The sequence below is a fragment of the Xenopus laevis genome, chromosome 2S (genome assembly GCF_017654675.1).
Source record: "Xenopus laevis strain J_2021 chromosome 2S, Xenopus_laevis_v10.1, whole genome shotgun sequence".
Classification (NCBI taxonomy): Eukaryota; Metazoa; Chordata; class Amphibia; order Anura; family Pipidae; genus Xenopus; species Xenopus laevis.
Window position 1 is genome coordinate 96,072,378 of NC_054374.1, and position 18,323 is coordinate 96,090,700.

At 37.7% G+C, this 18,323-nt stretch overlaps 2 protein-coding genes across 5 annotated transcripts in view; one reads left to right on the forward strand and one right to left on the reverse strand.

Moving 5' to 3' along the window:
• nf1.S (neurofibromin 1 S homeolog) overlaps positions 1-18,323 on the reverse strand; it is a 150,516-nt gene that overhangs the window by 29,798 nt on the left and 102,395 nt on the right. For all 4 annotated transcript variants that reach the window (XM_018249712.2, XM_018249711.2, XM_018249713.2 and 1 more), the window contains 4 exons: positions 3,996-4,428; positions 2,221-2,561; positions 695-897; positions 17-210 (listed from right to left, as the gene is read on the reverse strand). In XM_018249712.2, coding sequence (XP_018105201.1) covers positions 17-210; positions 695-897; positions 2,221-2,561; positions 3,996-4,428 — 1,171 coding nt within the window. The remainder of the gene's footprint in view (positions 1-16; positions 211-694; positions 898-2,220; positions 2,562-3,995; positions 4,429-18,323) is intronic.
• On the forward strand, positions 9,072-12,169 carry LOC108709671 (protein EVI2A). Its single transcript, XM_018249718.2, has 2 exons — positions 9,072-9,271; positions 11,040-12,169. The coding sequence occupies exon 2, from the start codon at positions 11,071-11,073 to the stop codon at positions 11,836-11,838; it is 768 nt and encodes a 255-aa protein (XP_018105207.1). The 5' UTR covers positions 9,072-9,271; positions 11,040-11,070; the 3' UTR covers positions 11,839-12,169.

The window sequence follows — 18,323 nt, forward strand, 5'->3', positions numbered from 1 at the left end:
TGTTAAGGCAACGTACCTGGCCGAGACTGCCCCATATTTTAGCTTGTATGGATGGATACATTTGTTTCTCATTTATGGTCATGGTTATAAGTTTGTCCAGAATAGCACTGACACGCTGACGTTTAGCATCATCTGTTAGTTTACAGAACCGAACAAGGTTTAGCAGCCAAGGCGTCATGTATTCAAGACATAGATGCTTCAGTTCAATACCTGAAAAAAGAGTAAATACGTACTTGAGAATGCTGCATCAACCTAACTTTTATCCAAAAGTTTAAAAAATGGAACAAGTGGGTTTTAACAAAGCGGCTTGGCATCATGTTGAAGTTGCCAAACAACGAGAGTCTTACTCTGTTCCATGATTTAAGAACTTATGGGTGATCTTTCTTGAGTTATTGGGCCACTTATTTCCATGATGTAATTGAAATAGTTTCTACTGAAAAGCCAAAGGCCCTTTGGACCAATTTATGTGAAAATGCCTGGCAACAACATCAAAATTAGTTAGCTGCGGCACAGCAAGATGATTTGCAGCTCTTTATAGTTCCTTTACTAACCAAAGAACTAAACACAACAATTTATAATAGCAGTCTGAAGAGGTACAGATAAAACAAGATTTTAAAAACACACATTTGTTTCACCTAAGCATTTGTATGGTGCCAGATTTTCCATCACTTGCACAGAGCTAACGATTACTTACTGGATTTGCTGAAACCAGAGATGCACTCCTCTAAAAACTCAAGAGTGAGATGCGGCTCATTAGCTGCCAGTGTCTTACTAATGGAAACTATGAAGAGAGTATTGTTGGCAGGAATGCACAGACCCGAAGTCTCTAGTAACTGCCCTTCAATCTTTAAATTAAAGGTACATGTTAAGGCACACAGAAGGTTATATGCAGCAGACCTGCAAGGAAAAATACAGCATATATAAGGTACTGAATGCAGAATGTAAACCAACTGAAAACAAATTCACCTTTTTTGGTCAAAACTAATAAAAATGCATGCTAAATGTCTCCATTCTTCCTGATCACCTGATAAATCATATACAAAGGTAAAGTATATGCACACAAAATGTTCCACTCCTTCATGACTATGTCACCCAGAGGAACAAGCAGAATTATTAAGTAACAGGTACCTGCAATTTAGAAACATTATTCTTCGCTATGCAGAAATTTTTAAACACAAGTGAAACAATGTCCCTTTGGCACCCCATAGCTACCAATGAGCAGTTTGCTTTTAAGAATAATTCTGATCTTGGTTTCTACACTCACAACCCTATTAAGTGCTGATTTTCCTGAGATCACATTTCAACTCTAGGCCTCTAGGACTACCCAAAACATCAGGATTCTTCCTACCACTGTAAAGTCAGGCATTAAAAAGGTTGCCAATTAGGTTTAGGTTAACCTGCTGGAAAGAACGAGGAGGAAACGCTGAAGAGGTTCTGAATGTGAGTGGGAATACGTAGAAATGTTTAGGAGAGCAGCTCCAAATAAAGACGAGCAGTTATGAGGGTGTGTGTTTTCTATAAAAATATATTGTGTCTGATTAAACTGCCAAAGTGTGAATAGGCTGTATGTTGAAAAGTTGGAAAATAAACCTGTGTTTTTGCCTGAAGAGCTGTGGTGTCTGTTTTGCTCCTGATCCTCTGCTAAACCTGACTATCATTGCTAATTCCCCCAAAAATTACATGTCACAAGGGATAAAATAAAACAAATCTAGGAAACGCAAATGGACAATAACATATTCAGCCCTATTGGCACACAAGTCATTTTTATTGCAACAGCCAGTTATCCAGGGGTAACTCAATGCTGTGTAACAGTGACAGGCAGGCCTCTGCTAAGATATTCTGAGGCTAATGTTTCATCACTACATTTGCTGCAGTATTCTTGGTTCCCATAGTTGACATAGGAAATGATGATGTGGTTTGATTTCCACACCAAAACCGCTCACCGGAGAATTTTCAGCATGCTTACACCTTTGCTGCTATGTGTTTTCCATTCAAACAAAATGTGAAACCCATAGACTAAAACCACCTGTAAATTCAGATTCAAATTAAAATTACGTTGCCTGGCACACTAACTGTTATTTTGCCAAAATTAAGCTTTGTTGGCAGCCGAAGGGTTAAAACACTTTTTGGAATAAAAACAGATTTCCCTTAATGTGACTTATAAATGACCTGTTTGTGCAGGCCTCTTAGGGTAAAACATTAAAAGATAAAGGTTTCTACCGTAGACTTGGGTCTGAGCTTCCCAGATTTAATAAAGCAATGTTTAGTAGTGTTCCAGGTACATCCTTTGGACGTATTTTAGTGTGCTGAGGAATGGAATCTGGTTGTGACAGTTCCCATCGAGTCCGTATGTGAATGATGGATTGAACAATGGCTTCACACTCCTGGTGCATGAAAGTGAGAGGTGTCCCTTGGTTGGCGATCGTTAAAGTAAACTGGTTTTCATCCACCAAACAAATCTCTTCAATCTCAGAAGCATAATAAATATCATTCAGAAAGACTGACTGCCCCAGGACTCGAGTACGTTCTGCCGATGTCACCTGAACAGCTGTAGAACCCACCTGCAACAAATTGGAAGTGAGATATCACTGCAACACTTTGATAAAAGGAAAACATTGCTAATGGAACTGTAACTATGACCCCATGCCTAATCTTGTCTTGTCACTAGGAAGAAAATGGTAAAAATATGTTGCCCCTTTCTCTTTTTGAACAAGCCAATTTTAAAACTCAAGACATTAAAACAAAAGAATTAAGACGGAAATATTTTAGTACTGTACATCAAAACAAAAATAAAACTGCATGAACAAACCTGTGCTCATACTACTGCATTACTTGTACTGACAAGCCTAGCTTCAGAATTAACAGCTTTAATATTCAAACAAACAAGGGAAAGTTGTGCTCACCACTCATTTTTAAAAACATTAGGCAGGGCTGCAATGAGTTTGTGACCACAAAATATACATAGACAAATACAAGAGGTCCTCTGCACTCAACCCATTATAAATATATTAAGGACATTAAAACATTTTCTCCCATATGTAATAAAAGGCACTAAGTTTGCCTAGGAGCAGTAACCCCTAGTAACCAATAAGATGTTTGCTTTTAAACAGGAGACCAGTAAATGTTTCTTCTGATTGGTTGCTAAGGGTTACTGCCCATGAGCAGAATTAGCGCCTTTTATTACATAACCCCCATTATGCCATAAGCTACTAAAAATGCCTTGCAGGGTCGGACTGGGGGGCCGGGGCCCACCGGGATGCAGTCCAGGGCCCCCCGTCCCCCTACTTTGCACGCCGTACACCGCCCCCTTGGCATGCATGTGCACACATCGCTCCCTCAGCACACATGCATACAAGGCGTCCCATCGGCGCGCATGCGCACAAAGCTGCGCGTCGCGAAAATCCTTTTTTTTTCTTTAAAAACAAAAACAAGCATCAGGAGAGGGGGTCTGACCCGGCAGGGGCCCACCAGGTTTTTTCAAGTCCGACACTGATGCCTTATCCTTTAAACAAAACAGGGATTGTTTGTCCATATATTGCAATATATTTAAGGGAGCCAACAATGTTAAAGTCATACATTCAACTTTTATCTGATTCATTAAGAATTATTTTGCTTCATTATACATTTTATACATTTTACCCACTACTTTCAAAGTAAAACTCCCAAACTTGGTTGCCCTTTTATTGGCCACCAGTGGGACTATAGCAGACTATAGCTGGAAAGGGTGGAAGCTACAACATGGAGCTGGCCACTGCTCCATGTATAATGAAGCAGTAGAATTTTTAATAAGAATTCTTAGTATTTTTTGTTAGACAATACTATTGCTTCCCCATCTGGAGGAAAAATAATTTTCAGAGTACAGATGCCCTTTAAATCAGTCATTGTTATCCCATATGGATTTTTCTCATTTCGCAAATCTAATAAATGTTTATAATGCATATTGATACAAACAATACAATAATCATAAAGGAAACACAGAAAATAACCTTACTTACTTTTAGAGAGACCTTGGTATCTTTGTGGGCTAATTTGAGTGCATTATGGAATAACTTTAAGTCTTCTTCCAATGCCAGTGTGGCTGCTGGGAGTTTTTGCTGTTCATGTTCAATATACTCTGCCAACTTTCCAGATGGGTCAATAAAAATAAGTCTCTTGCTGCCTTTCAGGCCAGTTAGCAGCCTTTCATGATATTTCGTGTATTCCCTGACCCAAGAGTTGCAGTTATAAATATAAACTGCAGTCACATTTTCATAGGCGAAACCAGGAAAGACCACAAACCATTTGGAAAGGAAGTCTGTCTTGAAGCGATTGCTAGGCCCAGCATGGGTGAGATCTACCACTATCTCATATGGCTTGGCATAGTATGGCTTTAGAGTCAACAAGACGTGGTAAATGAGTAAGTCACCATTGATCTGACCAGTCTTGAACCTTTAAAAAAGAAATAAAAAACAAACATGTATAAAACAGTTTTTAAAAGGTGTAGGAAGGGGAAAACATTTTTTACTTCCTTGTTTTGTGACATAAAGTGATACGATTTCCCTTGCCACACCTAATTTGAATTTGCAAATTAGGATTATGATTCGGTTCTGCCTGGCAGAAGGATTCGGCTGAATCCTGCTGAAAAAGGCTGAATCCTGGCCGAATCTCGGAATTGGTGCATCCCTACTTAAAACAACAGCAAAAGTGCATATATGCAAGAACATATATATATATATATATATATATATATATATATATATATATATATATATATATATATATATACACATATATATATATATATATATATATATAAATATATATATATATATATATATATTTAGGTTATAGTTTTGATTTCTAAATTACACTGTTTACACTGCAAATAATTCACTCTACCATGTAAAATTTCATTTCTAACCAAACAAGTGAATTTCAGGTCATTTTGCCTGGTCATGTGCTTTCAGAAAGTGCCAGTGCTGCACTATGGAACTGCTTTCTGGCAGGCTATTGTTTCTCATACTCAATGTAACTGAAGGAGTTGCAGTGGGACATGGATTTTTACTATTGAGTACCGTTCTATATACAAGGTAGCTGTTATCTAGTTAACTTCCCATTGTTCTGCTGATGGGCTGCTAGGGAAGTGAAGAGTGAGTGAAGTTTATCAGAGTACAAGTCACATTACTGGGGGCACCTGGGAAACAGACAAAATATGTCAAGCCCCATGTCAGATTTCAAAATTAAATATTAAAAAAATCTGTTTGTTCTTTTTAAAAATAGACTTCAGTGCAGAAATATGCTGGAGCAACTTATTTTGCAAAAAAACATGTTTTCCCATAACCGTATACCTTTAAGCCCTAGAGAGAGAGACAGACAGGTATGTCTGAGGTAGACATTTCAAAATTCAGTGCTTGATTGTTTGCATTCACATGTGAATTAGTTATTTGCTGATATTATTGTATACCAGCCCTCCACAAAAAACACAGATTTGGCCATAACACCAGTACAAAACAGAGCAACACTCTTACCACTTGTAATATTTAATCTTTTGAACATTTTTTTCATTTGGGTTTGTGGTCAGCTTTTTATGAATTGGTTTACTAAAATAATTATTTCTGCTACGGTCTAAAGCGAGGGTCAGTTGTAGCACTGTGGCTGACCACAAGCTTTTCAGTCCATCTCGCATCAGTACAGTATGCAAAGTTACAGAAATGTACAAAATCTGCCTGTCCCTGCACACACAGGGAGGATTTCCTCCAGAAAACTGTTCCATTTTCTAACCGGAATCCTTCCCTTCATTCTGGTCATTTGCATACAGCACTTATGTAGCACAGGTTTACCTTCTGGCAAAAAAAGCAGTGTGCCATATGCCTTAGGGTACATGTAGACTGTGACAGATGGAAGTGATCATAATGGCAACAAAAAAATGGAGTGCTAATAGATGTGCGGGCCGGCCCGATACCCACTGGACCCACAGGTTTATCAGAGGGTCGGGCTGACCTCACACTCTTCTTCGCAGGTGGCCAATGTCGTCTTCCGACTTAGTCTTTTATGGATGCTGCTCCTGCTCGGTCTGCCCCTTTTGTAACATTATCAGAGGGGCGGCATGGGTCTATAAAAGAAACCCGGAAGTCGGATGCGGGCGGACGCTAAGGTAAGCGGGTTAGGGTCGGGTGCACATCACTAATTAATAGTTAAAAGGGTTATTTACCTTCAAACATTTTTTCAGTTCAGTTGGTTTCAGATAGTTGACCAGAAATAAAGACTTTTTCCAATTACTCTTTATTTTCTATTTGTGACTGTTTTTCTAATATTGATGTTTAGTTCCATTTTTTACCTTCTAAAGCAGCTCGGGGGGGCAACTTCGGAAAACGAATCGATCAGAGTGCCAACCCGCCGGCGCTTTACATTTTAGATGGCGGGAAGGCAGTTTGGGGAGATAAGTCGCCCCGAAGAAGAGCTTAACTCTTTTGGTAAAAAATAAAACCTGGAAAGCAATTGAAAAAAAGTCTGTTTATGGAGAACAATCTGAAAACAACTGAAAAAAGTGTTTGGAAGGTAACAACCCCTTTAATTCTATTAAAAAATAATTTAATAAAATAAACCAGTTGGGATCAATAACAAAGTACTGATTTAGTATTACAGAGAAAACGGGAATCATTTTTTAAAATTTGTATTCCATTAAAATGCAGTATATGACAGATGGCCTTTCTGTAATTCTGAGCAATCTGGATAATGGGTTTCTGAAAAACAGATCCCATACCTGCAGTATTACTCATCTGCAAATCTGTAATAACTGATGAGGAAACCTTGTCAGAAGGCTTGCGCATGGAGGTATTTTTTGGACATTTTGGGTTCAGTCTCCACTTTGTCATCTGCATTATATTCTGGACCCCCGTTAACTTATAAAAGGGTTACAGACTTATGAAAATATGTTTTAAGATATGTTTTAATGTCTATGTTTAAAAAGGGGAATTCAACCCAAAATTGAACACTAGCATGAGAGAGAATATTCAGAATAAGACAACATTCAAGTATAGCCCATGATGCAAGTTTGCACGGTTTTTAAAAAATGTGAATAAGAGAACCTTTTGCCCATGCTGCTTCCCCAAGCAAGACTAAGCCTAGTAAACGGTCACTCTAACAATGCATCTAATTGTTTTTAATCCCTTACAACTCAGAATTAAGACTTTATGTTGCATAATCCACTTCTCCGGTCATCGACTAATGGTACATTACAGCCTCTTAAGCAACTGCCTGTCATTTCCTTGCACTAGAGAAGTGAGTAGAGTTGCAGCCCTACAAGATTTACTGAGCAGACTTTCTAGAAAAAGACTGCTGGTTAGTTATTAGGATCTGACTGGCAAAGTATCCATAACGGCATTAGGTAGTGGATATGCTCTTGAACTGTGCTGGTTCATCGATTAGGAGACAGTGTAGCACCCAAGAGTATCTTTACAGGATTCCATGCAGTCATATATTTTTGATATACAGGTATGGGACCAGTTATCCAGAATTCTTTGGACCTGGGGTTTTCAGCATTTCTAGAAAATCATTGAAATACTGAATAAAAGCACTAGTTTGGTTTTGACTTTTGAATTTGAAAGAGGAAATTATTTTTTAAAATTTGGATAAAATCGAGTCTATGGGAGATGACAACCCCGTAATTCAGAGCTTTCTGGATAACGGGTTTCCGGATAACAGATTCCATCCCTGTATTTGTTTCATTAATTCTGCAACTGTGAGCTAATAGTTTAGCAATACCTTTTATGAAAATGTGTTATCTGGCAATGCTTTGCACAATTCAGGGTTCCATTATAAAGAATACAGAATAAACTTACACAACGCTGACTAGGTATTTTTAGGTGATAAGATGCACTTAAACATTGTGCACAGATAAGGCAGGGTGTTAGCTGCATGTCAAATTAAAAGCTTGGAAAATATTGGCATGTCATGGTAATAACCCGGACCATTTCACTCTGAAGCAATAAAGATATTTTTCAAAAAGTGAGAGACGCATTTGTGCTTGAAAAGGGCAATGTATTCTCTGTTATGTGACTGCATCCGCTTTTCTCTCAAACAGTAGTCCTGTCATGAACTAAGTCTGACATTTTACATATCTTTATTACAGAGCACTCAGATTCCCCTGAATCAGAAGTGGCAGCATATGACATGAATGAGCAGTTTGTATCATCTATGTCAGGAGTGCCCATACTTTGCTAATGCGAGGTCTGCTTTAAGTGATGTTATCCCATTAGGATCTTTATCCGTAAAAACAGTTAGCATTCTGTTCCATGGAAAATATTACTTAAATATTATATTGATTTATGAGAAAATGTATATTGCCATATTTAACAAACAATTATTTCTTATGTAACCTTAACATAATAAATATCTGAATGAAAAGCATTAAACAGGAGGATGAAAAGCATTAAAAGGAGGATGATTTAGACAAGCTCTTTGCGGACAGTGTCTTCACATCTTCTGATCACCAGCTAAAGGACCACTGGTCTACCTTTTAAACACACCTGATCTATGCATACAGGACAATATAAGTTAAATATCTTGATGACTGGCCTGTACATGGTCACCATAAGGGCTCACAGCAAGGCGTAAAATAACATCTGTTAGTATACGACCCTTAATAAACCTGCCCCTTGGTGTCATCCAGTCATATTAAAGGGGACAAATAATTTTTATTTTAAACACATACATTTGCTCTAAGGTTAATTTTCTTCTTGCCGTGTGACTCACCACTATAAAAGTTTGGGTTCAAACGGTGTTACTGAAATGTAAAAACATACTGCACATAAAAACGATGATGCATCAAATACCTTATCAGTTTTGAGGCCAATAAAGCGCTTTGTTTTTGGTTTACTTGTTATGTCTCACTGCTGACAATGTATAATCATAACCCATTCACTGCTCCTAGTGATACATCTAGACTTTGTCCTGCAAACATTGAAAATCTTGTCACAGAGCCCAGCAGAGTAAATACAATGGCAATACACATTGCTTAAGATATCAGTCATTTCGTCTTTTGTGATGGTAAATGAAACCAGTGTCACATGGCGTGAGCAAAAAAAAAAAGGGAAGTGTGTCATCTGTGGTTTGGTTTTTTTCAACTTCAGTAAAGGAAACGGCAAGAAAATCTTGGGTCCTTCAGACACAACTCCAAAAGATTGTCTTGAAGACGCACAAATTGATTTCTCATTTGCATAGAGAAGAACAGACCAAGCGAGTTTACTTCTTTGGATTTACAGCAACGGTCAAATTAATGCCACTGTCTAAGGTAAGTAAATAGATCAACAAAATGTTGTATTTGAAGTCACGACAGGTCTGTATATGGAACAAGACTGAAAAATAACAGTACAGTCATATTTCTGTGTAACTGTACAATACATTTAGTAATGATTAAGTAGATTCCAGTATGCCAGGGAGTAAACTGAAGTCATGTTGGTGTAGAATACTTTGTATTTTTTATTCATTTGTTGCCGTTTTTATTTCCTATAAATGTTTAAGACAGGGGCTTTCAAAGCTTATATAAAAGGGTTAGGGCTTCACTCAAGTAGAGTAGTATATTAATACTTTACTAATACCCAGGAACATTAGGAGGCAAAATAACAAAACGAGAGATCAAATTTTAACAAATAAACACTCACCCATGTTCTATTAATTTCTATGGGATTAATAGAAGGATATTTATTAATTGGTGAAAATTAAAACTCACTATTTGATAAATACGCTTCCAAAAATCCCATAGGAATGAATAGAACGTGGGTGAGTTTTTGTTTATTAAAATTTGAACTCACATTTTGATAAATCCACCCCTAGATAACTGGCATCATGCAGTAGGAAATGGGCATCTTGTTAATATGTCTATGAAGATTCTCATTCATCCACGTCATGATATACAGTATCTAGTAGAATTAAATCAAAGGCAACTTGTTGTAAAGTTGAGTGGTGTCATCTGGCTCCTGAGCATGGTGCAATTCTGCATGAAACAAATGGGCCAAAATCGCTCCCAAACTGTGCAAGGCTTTAGCATACCAAAAATTATTATTCAAAGCACTGATGTGTGGAAAGTGAATACCAATTTAAACAAACACTTGTTTATCATTTCAGTTGATTTCAAGTTGCTCACCAGGAAAATAAACATTTTGTTCAATTGCTTACCATTTTTAGTCTTTTTTATTATTTTTTTGAAATGGTGAAAGTGAAATTAAAAAACTTCAATATTCCTGTCTCTGGTTTCAGTCTGGCAGTTTAGTAATCCACATGCAGATTCTGAACTGTTACTGCTTAGTTGACAACTAAACTACAATATTAGGAAAACCGTCACAAACAGAAAATAGAAAGTCATTGAAAAAAGTCTTTATTTCTGGTAAACTATCTGAAACCAACTTAAAGGACCAGTAAAAAATAAGTTTCTACTTAAAGGGAAAAAAAAAACACTAAGACACTTTTAACTTCAAATTCACAAAGTCTTTATTAAGAAATAACTTACCGATTCTCCGCTAGCGCTCCTCTTCAGAAACGGCGACAGGGCAACGATCTATCGTGCGGTGCTCGATTTCTCTTGCCTGCCTTCTATAGGAGATAGCCAGGGAGGAGAAATCAAGCACCGCACGATGGATCGGCGCCCTGTCGCGGTTTCTGAAGAGGAGCGCAAGAGGAGAATCGGTCAGTTATTTCTTAATAAAGACTTTGCGAATTTAAAGTTAAAAGTGTTTTGGTGGTTTTTTTCCCGTTAAGTAGAAACAAATTTTTTTAATTGTTAGTGGTCCTTTAACTAAAAAAAGTGTTTGGAAGGAAAAGAACCCCTTTGAAACAAAACAAAAAGAAACAAAAATTAACTTGTTTCATTTCATTGTACATAGAGTATATAATGGTTACTAGCACATATTGATTTTCATTTTAGTGTGATAAGTTTGAACTCAGTGTAGCTCCACACCTATTTTATTATAAGTATCCCTATTTTTTCAATTTATATGCAAGCATTATTCTAGCTCAACATTAACTGCATAACCTAATGTCAATATCTAACATGGCTTTACCAGGGTATATCATTTACTGAGAGACAGCTGGATAATGCAGTGCCGACTGAGAACAGCCCTGATAATTGGAGCTACCATTTTACTGAGCAGTCATGCACAAAGAAATCAGACAGATTTTCAGAACACAGCCAGCTCTGTTGCTTCTACTGCATCTATTAGTACGACAATACTGCTCAAGAAAACTCTTAACCAGAACAGTACAAATTTAGCAAAACATTTGAGCAAAGACATAACAGGATATAAAGAAGTTAATACTAGCCTAAGCTTAAACACACCAACGCAAAACGTGTCTGTCAGCTCCATAACAGAAAGTTCCTCAATGATTAATACTATTGCAAGTAATCATTGTGACAACAGGAGGACAAGAAATATGCTTCAGAGCAAACCATGCATCTGCAATGAAGACAAATACAAGACTGGAATAATAATATGTATCATCATTATAGGTGTGCTGGTGCTTGTTTGTGCAATTTTAATCATAAGCTGTGTGGTTTTGGCAAATAAAGTATCACGCCTTAAAACCAAATTGACACAATCAAAGCGCCAGGCAAGAAGCAATGGGGACTTCCTGAGTGCTTCAAGCATCTTGTGGTCTTCGGGTATGGAAACGTGGCAGAAGAAATCACAGACAGCAACTTTAAAAATGGAGGAGATTTCTTTGAATGATACAAACACAAGTCAAGATGAGAAAAACCAACTGATGCTGAGTTCAACAGAGAATGCAAAGAACTCCAAAGAAGACAAAAGTATAAGCCTTGACAATGAGCATAGCCTACCATCCAATTATGTTGTGGAAATATAATGTATTATATATCTTAAAATATTTGTAGTTGCAAAGTAATGTGTTCACATCAGTTCCTTTTCCTATTCTTGTGTATAAAACCACATCATTTTATTAATATATGTTTAAAAAAAAAAAAAAAAAAAAAAAAAAAAAATGTGTGTTTGTTCCTTGTGTGGCAATTTCCCTTTAAATGTATTTATTTTGCAAAGCCTTTACTTAAACTGAATGTCACCCCAGAGCATTTTCTCACTGCAAAGATTTTTGGCCAATAAAATTGACTAAGCGATCTAGAAAGGCAACTTACAAAATGATGCAATGAAGCAATCAATAAATATTCTCCTTTCTAAAAGAAATTTCTTGATGTAAATCACACAGAAATATACATGTGCCATAAGACTTGAGGTCACCATACACAGGCCAATATTGTTTGCTGACTTGGCCACTCTAAACTGTGCAGGTATCAAACTACCATGGTGCAAGGTTGGTCCATTGTCCAAATGAAGGGACCAATTTTGCCCATAAGTTTGGCAGCCATAAGTAGATATTTACATTGACCACCACTGCTCTCCAGTAGAGAAAAGCAGTGGTCACCATTAATGGTCTCTTAACCCTCCCAATGTTCTTAAAAAGTGCTTTGTTTGCAACAAATGGAGCATTGACAAATGCGATCCTTGGCCCTGGGACCAACAGGATCAGGATAGGATGGGATCACACACACACTGGAACCTATGGAAGGCAATCGGACATGATATGCAATGTTTTTAACATTCATAGCCCTTTTCATTCAAGTGATCATGGGTGCCACAAGTAAAAGGAATTGAAATGCTGCATGTGTGACTGCCTTAAGTTAAAACACTTATTAAAGACTATGTTTTAAATAATGTGCTGGCAAATCCATCTCACATTTCATTCAATATATATATATAATAGAAGTCTAAAAGCAGCACTAATTGTTCCATTTGCAGAATTACGAACACAACTCAGTGGCTAAACCATCTGCAACAGTTTGCAAAACCACATGCTATTTTGAAACTTAAAAATTCTACACCCCTCATGGGCCATTTCCTGAAAACATGCATCAGCCTCTCCTTTTATGCTTTAAGTATAGAAAAAAAGACAAATAGAAGAACACAGTACTTCAAACACTATCTTGTACTTGCATGGGTGGAAGAAGAAAGTCACAAACCCTTTACCCTAGTAAGTATGTATGTTTTAATGTACTGTATCTGTTTTTTCTATAGGCAGCTATTGACATTTTTTATACATTGAGGATGCAGAAAGGAAAGTGTGGAAGTAATTAAATGATAAATGATATATAAATAAGGTGTTGTGTGTCAAGAAAGACTACAGGAAGCAGATCTCTGTGCTTTGCACAACTTACAAGTGTGTACCATACAGAAACTGGTATAATAAGGGCAGATATGACCAGAAATAGATGAAGACATAGGATTTGAGGTGGTTTGCAAAGGCACAGCTCTTTAAAGAGAGCAATCATAAAATAACAATACAGATAGTGTACATAATTTTTAGGCACATTCTTTGGGGGGGGGGGACGATTTTAGTTTATCTGTTCTCTCTGTTCTACTCATTGCCGTGAATTTAAATACCTAACAGGATGGGAGATGTATTCCAACCACAAGCAGAGACGTTAGATGCAGCTTGATTAGAATCTATTTTGTGTCTTAAAGGGCCAATAAATAAAGGTTTTATATTTTAGTCCAACATCTGTAAATAGTGACCCCATTTATTTCTATGGTTATTATTAATGTGTATTAACATATTGTGCAGTGCTGGTTAATGGCAAACAGTTGAAAAGACCAATTTATAATTATCAAGCTCTTTTTATACAACTGCAAAAACATGCTGCAAAAACATGAAGTCTTGCTAACGATAACATTTTATCTCTACTGCTTGAATTGGCTGAATAATCACACCCAGCACAGTTTTACATAATAAAGAGGTAAATTCATGAATTAAGCTATGTGTGCTAAGTTTGACCAGACAATAAATTTGTTAAACCAATGTTACAAAATAAATGACAAACATCCTGCACAATTCTTAAGGAAAGATGCATTAAATCTGAACTGCCAGGGCTGTAGATGTTTATGGTTCTTCTTAGACCTATCTTGCCATAAAACAAGCACCTAGGCAAGATTAAAGCCATCTGGTGGAGAAAGGGTTTAACTGCTATTCATTATCAACAGTTATATTTTAACCAGGGAATATTATATCCATCCATTTATTTTCGGTTCTGGCAGTGTTTTCTGGAGGTTACAATTTATCCGAGGTTAAAATTGCAGGGAAAAACGGAACAATGTTATAATTAAATACAGTATATAAATGCAATTTATCCAACTCAGGCAATAAAAACAGCTTATTAAACCTTTATACAATATAGTATTTCTCTGGAGTATACTGGGCCCTTCTTAATGGAGCAGTAACACCAAAAAAATTAAAGCATTTTAAAGTAATGAAAATATCATGTACTGTTGCCCTGCACTAGTAAAACTGATGTGTTTGCTTCAGAAACACTCATAGAATTCATTAGATATAGTTAGTTTTATTTTTTGATGTTACTGTTCCTTTAAGCTGGCCATAAACTTTGAGACCTCAACATAAAACAAACGATGGTCACCCACATGCTGGCCCAAATAAAGCTGGCCAACCCTGCAGAATCTGTGCTGCCTTATGGCAGATCATAGGTTTCCAGGTATTGCACTTAATAAATTCAATAAGGTTCAAACCTTCATACATATTCAGCCTTGAGGTTAGCACTGTAAAAGCAGTCAGCAAAGATAATAAAATGTGTAAGACACTAGCAATTTTAATTAACTGGGTAATGGGCGGCTAACTGGCAAATAAATTTCAGCTTGATAAAGGTTATGCATTTGGAGCAAAAATAATTAAGGCAACTTTAAACAACGTAGACCTGTGTTGGGCATCTCCTTAAAGGAGAAGGAAACCCCCAGGGCGCTAAACCCCTCCCCCCCCCTGTGCTGCCCCCCCTCCCTCCTCCCCCCTGGCCTACCTGTCCCCCTGGGCAAATGCCCCTAACTTTTTACTCACCCCTCTGCGCAGGTCCTGTCCACGGAGTACGCAGTCGCCATCTTCTCCCACGCGCGTCTTCTTCCTGCTCTGATCGGCGTTTTCTGGCGCATGCGCAGTAGGAACAGGTACCGGTACGGCTCTACTGCGCATGCGCCGAATGTCACGAAGTGAAATCGGAAAACTTCGTGACATTCGGCGCATGCGCAGTAGAGCCGTACCGGTACCTGTTCCTACTGCGCATGCGCCAGAAAACGCCGATCAGAGCAGGAAGAAGACGCGCGTGGGAGAAGATGGCGACTGCGTACTCCGTGGACAGGACCTGCGCAGAGGGGTGAGTAAAAAGTTAGGGGCATTTGCCCAGGGGGACAGGTAGGCCAGGGGGGAGGAGGGAGGGGGGGCAGCACAGGGGAGGGGGGGAGGGGTTTAGCGCCCTGGGGGTTTCCTTCTCCTTTAAAGGGGACCTTTCACCCTAAGAAATAATTCCAAATTGATTTAGTTGAGCTAAATAAACTCTACTTACACTATATTTATTATTTTAATTATGTTTCCTTCAGTCTTGCAATTACAGTCACAGCAAGCAGACAGGAGCCATTTTGTGTACACAGTTATTAAAGGGGAACTCTAAAAAGGAATATTGCTAAAAATGCCCTATTAATTGTACTTAACTTATTGCACCAGCTTAAAGTTTCAGCTTCTCAATAGCAGCAATGATCCAGAACTTCAAACTTTTCACAGGGGGTCACCATCAGTGGGTTCTGAGCAGCTGTTGAGAAACTAAGCTTAGGGGCACTTGCAAACTATCAAGCAGAAAATGAGGTTTGTCTGTAATATAAGCTGATGCTACAAGGCTGGTTATTAAATTATGCTAATTGCACTGCCTAATCAAGTTTTGGTTTACTGAGAGAAAGCCACAGAGGCAGTGCTAGCTGCTGCAATAGTGTTTATTCACAAAAGTGTGAATAAACACTATTGCAGCAGCTAGCACTGCCTCTGTGGCTTTCTCTCAGTAACCCAAAACTTGATCATGTATGCAGTACACCTGAGGTGGGGGTGTAAATTGAGATTGAGAGCCTGAATTCTCCAATTGCACAGTCACCTACATAGAGTGATGCTAATTGCACGGTTTTCTGTGCTGTCATGTAGCAATAATCTATATTAATTATTAATCAGCCTTATAATGCAACATTTATATTTTATGTGAAGTGTATATTTTGAGTCAAACCCTAAGCCCAGTAACTGACAGCAGCACAGAGCTGGTGCCGTGAAGAAAAGAAGATGGGGAGCTAATGGGGACATCTTTGGGGACACATATCTTCCCTGCTAATGGGATATGGTTGCCTTTTGTTTGGTACAGAAGCCTAAAACACAATGTACAACATTTCTAGCCTTCTTGTTTTGTCAAGCTTTAGTTCTCATTTAAGACAAATGTGTATCACCCCAAAATCTTGTGTATACAACAGAATGGGTGACCTAATGCCCATGTGCAATGCCCTACACAATTATAGAGCTTGAGGAGGGAAGGGAAAATGTGAGGACTGTAGTGATATGTAGTAATTGCTGAATTTTAAGTCAAAGTAATTGGCTCAGGCATAGAGGTGTGGTAGGTAATATCTGATTGACAGGTCAGATATCTAAGCACCTTTATAACAGATATGGATTTTTTAATGAAAAATAGGTTTCACTGCTCTCAGCCTGCATTGTTTCTGAAGGCAGAGAGAAGTGGATCCACTCTTTCTTGCACCTCCATGTATCTGCTTCCAATTAAATGCAGGAACACGGAGTGGAGACCAGCCCAAAAAACATTAAAGTAGGCAATTTTGGCCCCCGATGTCTGCTCTTTTTACCTTCACTACCTCACTGTACTTCTCTGTGCAGATACACAGAGATGAGGAAGAGAGCAGCTACGTTTTTCTCAGCCTGCAGAAAAAACACAGGCTCATAGCAGCAGAGCCAATGCGCTATGTACTCTGGTCCTAAAATAATAAAGCTAATAATTTTTTTTTTTTTTTTTTAAATACAAATTTATTCACTCAAGGGACAAAAGAAAGACTTCACCTTGAGTATCAAGTGCAGTTTTGAACACAGTCCATTGAATTTGAGATTGGAAAAAAAAAAATGTAGCGATCTGCAACTAGACTGAACAATTACGTTATGAGAAAAACCTTAGGACAAAAGGCCACCTCTTTAGAGAAAGGGACTTTCAACTGGCATCAAATATTATTTAAAGGAATAGTAACAAAAAATGAAAGTATTTTCATGAAATGACAGTATAATGTACTGTTGCCATGTACTGATAAAACTGGTGTGTTTGCTTCATAAACACTATCAAAGTTTATATTAAAAGGCTGTGTAGCCATGGGGGCAGCCATTCAAGTACAGGATACACAGAAGATAACAGATAAGTTCTGAAGAACCCCCATTGTATATTACAGAGTTTATATTACAGAGTTTATCTGTTATCTGCTGTGCCCCCAACTGTGCCCCCATGCAGATATATTAAGTTATATACCCTGTGCAATTCTTCATAAATAATCCTTCCTATTTTGTTTTACTATTTCCAGTAATAAAAACATGGCTTCAGAACAGAATAATAATTCATCACAAAAGAGATCAGAAAATTACATATGGTTGGCACCATCCATAGCAGGAGGAATTTTAATCTTTATGTTTATAGCTATTCTAGGCATTGTTTTATGGAAATACCTGATGAACTCTAAAACTTCTGAAGAGAATTGGGCAGGCCCATCTCCACTTGCTGATGTGGAAAGCTCCAACAGCAGATTTAACACAACGGAATTCAACCTTGGTATAAAATGCATGCCAATTGCATGCATTAATACAGATTCGGCAATGGGCGACAAAACCCAGATCTTTCAAGAGCAATCTAATTTAAGAAATGGCTTGAACAAAGAAAGCATGGAGAACGAGAGTACCACCACAAAACCAATGGCTACAGGAACAAAATGTATAACAGTATCCTTTACTACTGTAGATGAAAGACAAGCTATATCATACTCTGGACCTGCAAACCAGTCATCCACTCCGCCTTCTGACATGGTCTACAATGCTGACTGATTTACGACCTCCACCTGACAATCTCCTAGAGTATCCAGTGTTCCCACCACAAGATAACACAGATGTGAGCCATCTGTCTCCTCCAATAATGTTATAAGATATATATAGCATCAAAGAGGAAAATCTGTAGACTTCATTGGGCAAAGAATGGTTACAATCACTGGGAAAATCCCATTTCTTTTTATTTGATTAGAAGTTTCAAATTAACTTACTCAAATTGTTGTCAAATAAAATGTTTCATATTAAACAATATAATATATCAATGATATGATTACACCTACATTTATCAACTTTGCCTGATGGGTGTAAAACTACAGGGCACATTCGTATCACTAAATTGCACTGATTTAAAAAAAAAAAAAGTTTATCTGAATATATTC

Coding starts and splice junctions, on each gene's coding strand:
- LOC108709671 (XM_018249718.2), top strand. CDS start 11,071: ATGCAGTGCCGACTGAGAACAGCCCTGATAATTGGAGCTACCATTTTA.